Raw genomic sequence first — 3,953 nt, forward strand, 5'->3', positions numbered from 1 at the left:
GACTTCCCCACAATGAGGAAGACTCTCAGCAGGGTCATTATCAGCTAGTCAGGATTTACCATCTCCTTTGTGCCAGCACAGGGAATTTTCCAGTATGAAGGACCATCAAGGTAAACTCCTTACCCAGGTGAAACGGGAGTATTTGTGAAATTTATAAAATATTATTTTATAAACAAAGCCAATATGCATATAGATAGGCTTAATTGCAAACTGGATGGAACCTCAAAATGTCAGTCTCTCTTCACATATATTGAATTTCTGGAATCGGTCCCTCTTAGTGCAGTACCAGTTTTCTCACTGCTCTTTCAAGCATCAATTTTTCCCCTGGTTCGTTGTCTGGAATCATGTCTGCACTTCTCTCTGCTTTCAGCATTACTGAAGGACATTTTTCCTGGACTGTCTCCAGACCAGCCTGAGTTATGTTCCGGCAGAAATCCACATGGAGGGTTTGTAAAGAGCCCCCATAGAGGGTCACAGCTTCCAGAGTCCGGTCAGTGATCCGCACACAGTTTTCCAGTTTGAGTATCTTGAGGTTTGGACAGCTCTTGAGAAGCAACAACAGGTAATCATCTGTGACATGGCCACATCCAGAAAGGGTCAGGGACAGCAAGTTTGGGCACCTGAAAACATGGTTATTGTATGTGAGACAGAAGAATAATGTGTAGAATCTGCAAAAGCAATTTCCACTTAGAGATTCCCAAAATCAAGTTCTGAAAAGCAATGCAAAGCAAGCTCTTCCAGCAATGGTTTGGGAATCAAGACATTTGGGTTATAAATCCTGAATCTACCACTGACTTGCTGGGCGACCTCACAGAAGTCACTTGACTTCTCTCTGCCTCAGCCCATCTATTCAGGTCAACAACAACCTCTGAACCCTGCTCCTAGTGCCCTCGCACATTAGGGAATTCCAGCATCAGGTCCTGGGCAGAGATTTTAATGGATACCTGCTCTGAAATGACTTTGGTTGGCTGATAATAGCAAGAGTGAAGGAGCTGGCTTGGCCCTTCCTGGAAGATAAGTATTGTGACTGCAACTCAGAGAGAGAAATGGTCATCCCCCAGAATTAAGGAGCAGGGATAAATATGGACTGATATTAAGTTGGGGCCAACTTAACTGAGTAATTCATTGGATTTGATCAAAACTGCTTGGTTTTACTTAATATGTACACATCCTTCATCCTCCCCAGTAGCCACAATATTGAACCACCTGCAAATATTAACACACACTCCGCAAAGGGAGGAAAGGAGCACAGAGTAATTTTGCTTTTAAACTACTGCATAACAGATAAAAGTCAAGGTCTAATAACTAGATGTATGGAATCCACTCTCCTAATAAGTTTCATTTAAACCCTGCCCAGAGGCAAATGCAGAATCTTATGAGGACACTTGTGCCAAATGCTAACAAAAAGGATCAGTGTCATTTTTCCTGTTTCCCTTCTATTAGCTCGAGAGTGACCTGTGCTAAATGTATGTAAAAACTGGCAGGACTGGCAGCTTCAGGATCAGAAGTCGGTGGGAGATCTGGCCTCTTTGCAGACATACAACCCTTCCATCCGAAGTGCTTTTTGACAGCTTCCTCGGGGAAGCAGTTTTAAAAGCACTGGTTTTACTATCTAATTTATTCAACTAAATCAGTTTTGAGATGGAGCTCCTATAGGATTGTTTGGATGGAATCGGACTACAGAAGTGCTTAATGCAACTTCTGATGGGATTGATATGCACTTCTGCAGCCAGAGTGGATGCTGTTGGACTCTCTGGAATTGAAGAATACACACCCGCACCCTTTCCCGCTCCCATCCTCCACAGTCATTTTGCTAATTAAAACCAAATTAACTGGAAACTTTTCTTTAAAACTAGTTCGATCACAGTCACTTTTGTGATGCAGGTACAGCCTTAGATATACATGGCTTGAAGAGAGCCACCATTTCCAACTCTGCCTGCCTCTGCGAAGAAAAAAACAAAAAAGTAATCAGTCTGAGGCTACGTCTTCACTACGGGGGGGGGGGGGTCGATTTAAGATACGCAAATTCAGCTATGCGAATAGCGTAGCTGAATTCGACGTATTGCAGCCGACTTACCCCGCTGTAAGGACGGTGGCAAAATCGACCTCCGCGGCTTCCTGTCGACGGCGCTTACTCCCACCTCCGCTGGTGGAGTAAGAGCGTCGATTCGGGGATCGATTGTCGCGTCCCGACGAGACGCGATAATTCGATCCCCGAGAGGTCGATTTCTACCCGCCGATTCAGGGTAGACCTAGCCTGAGACTCTACCGTCATCCATTTGATTCCCTGTTGCTCTGACCATCTTTTGCACCTCGCCAACAGGTGTTTATATCCAATACAAATTCAGAGCTAGTGCAAGCTAAAAGGCCGCAAATATTAAAGTATTTCTAGCTCTCGCGTTCTCTCTTGTCCCATCGGTCACTTAGAACTGCAGGCTCTGCAGCATAAGCACACCGTTTAAGGCGCAGGTGGTGGAAATCTTAGTTTTTAATTCCAGATCTAATCTAGCAGCAGCAATTTTCTGTTGTTGCTAAATTGTACAAGAAATGGCTGTGCCTCCGCATCGTTTGCTGTTTTGATTGGTGTTCGCTTTTGTCTTTGTAATTTACTTGAGCTAGCACAGCTCAAAGCTGCTGATGCAGTTGGTTTGCACTGTCTGCTTTTCCTCACTGTACTGTCTCCTTGTCTGTATGACCTCCAAAGTAGTTTATATAAAGCTCAGAAATATATTTATAATCACTTGACCTCAGCATAGATAACATGGGCATCATCATGTTACAGAGAAATAAAGTTAGGCTGCTCTAACACAGAATAAAATGATGTAAACCTTAGATCCATTCTACCTTCACACGTATCTGCCTGTTACTTGTGAGGAAAAGTGGAATTTGAGCTTACCAACATGTTTAGGGAGATGCCAGTTTTATTCATAAAAAAGAATCACTCTCTCTTTGAGATTCAATCTCTTGCTCCATTTCTGAGGATATTTTTGTCCTGCGCAGAATGGTGTTATTAAATAGTTCCTTAGTCACATTTTTTTAGCATGCATTGTCACTAATACCCTGGGAATGTCACATGCATTTGTCAAGCAAATGAGGGCTGAGGGAAGCCCAGTAAAATTCAACAGAAAGATGCACTACGTTTTCACTAAAACCAATTTCTTATGTGATGCTAAAACTAAATAATGGTGCTCCAAAGCCAAAATGTTTTGGTATTTAGTGTTCTGTTCCAGAAAGGATGTGTAAACAGTTAAAAGCTTCAATGCTTTCAATTTAATGACCTTAAACTTTACATTAGATGTAAAATTTCACACCCCAAGAACATACCTGTTGCAAACTTGTATTAAAAAATCATTGACAGCATTTTCATGCTTACGACAGATGTCTTTCTGGAATGTGTTTTTCATCCAGTCCTCAATGTTACACACCTTGACTCTGCTTGAATGCCAGCAGATGGACAGGTACCGTAAAGCTGGTCCCAAGAGAAAATTATCCTTCTTTAGTTCCACAGGAGAATGGAAATTCAGTACAGGCCACAGAAAAGGATCCTGAAACACTTCTAGCAATTTGTGACATGTCTTGGCTAAACTCTTTCTACTGTTTTTGTCCAGGAAAGAAAATAGGTGCAAAAGGCATTCCTGATTAAGCTGGGTTATATGCATAGCCCGTGCAGAGCCGTGCTCTTAGGAAAGAGGATCGTATATTCTGGCAGAGTGGACTAACAGCAATACTGGAGGGGCCTGACCAGCCTCAGAATCACCACTGGGCTGTTGAACATATATGGTTGTGGAATGGTGTTTATTTTTGGCCAACAACTGGTGCAGGAGTTTAAAAAAAAAAAAAAAAAAGGGAAGCAGCTCAGAGTCCCACGTGCACCAGGCTGTTGCTCCATTTCTCGTCCAGGGGAATGGACTGGCCAAGTAGAAAAGAAGCAATTGAGTTAAATCAAATGTTTC

At 42.7% G+C, this 3,953-nt stretch overlaps 1 protein-coding gene across 1 annotated transcript; it reads right to left on the reverse strand.

Moving 5' to 3' along the window:
- Positions 1–274: 274 nt before the first annotated feature.
- On the reverse strand, positions 275–3,659 carry FBXL22 (F-box and leucine rich repeat protein 22). The gene is made up of 2 exons (XM_065412810.1): positions 3,325–3,659; positions 275–620 (listed from the first exon to the last, which is right to left on the reverse strand). Exons 1-2 carry the CDS (start codon positions 3,657–3,659, stop codon positions 275–277), a joined length of 681 nt encoding a protein of 226 aa, XP_065268882.1.
- Between the last annotated feature and the right edge of the window lie 294 nt (positions 3,660–3,953).

The sequence above is a fragment of the Emys orbicularis genome, chromosome 10 (genome assembly GCF_028017835.1).
Source record: "Emys orbicularis isolate rEmyOrb1 chromosome 10, rEmyOrb1.hap1, whole genome shotgun sequence".
Lineage (NCBI taxonomy): Eukaryota > Metazoa > Chordata > Testudines > Emydidae > Emys > Emys orbicularis.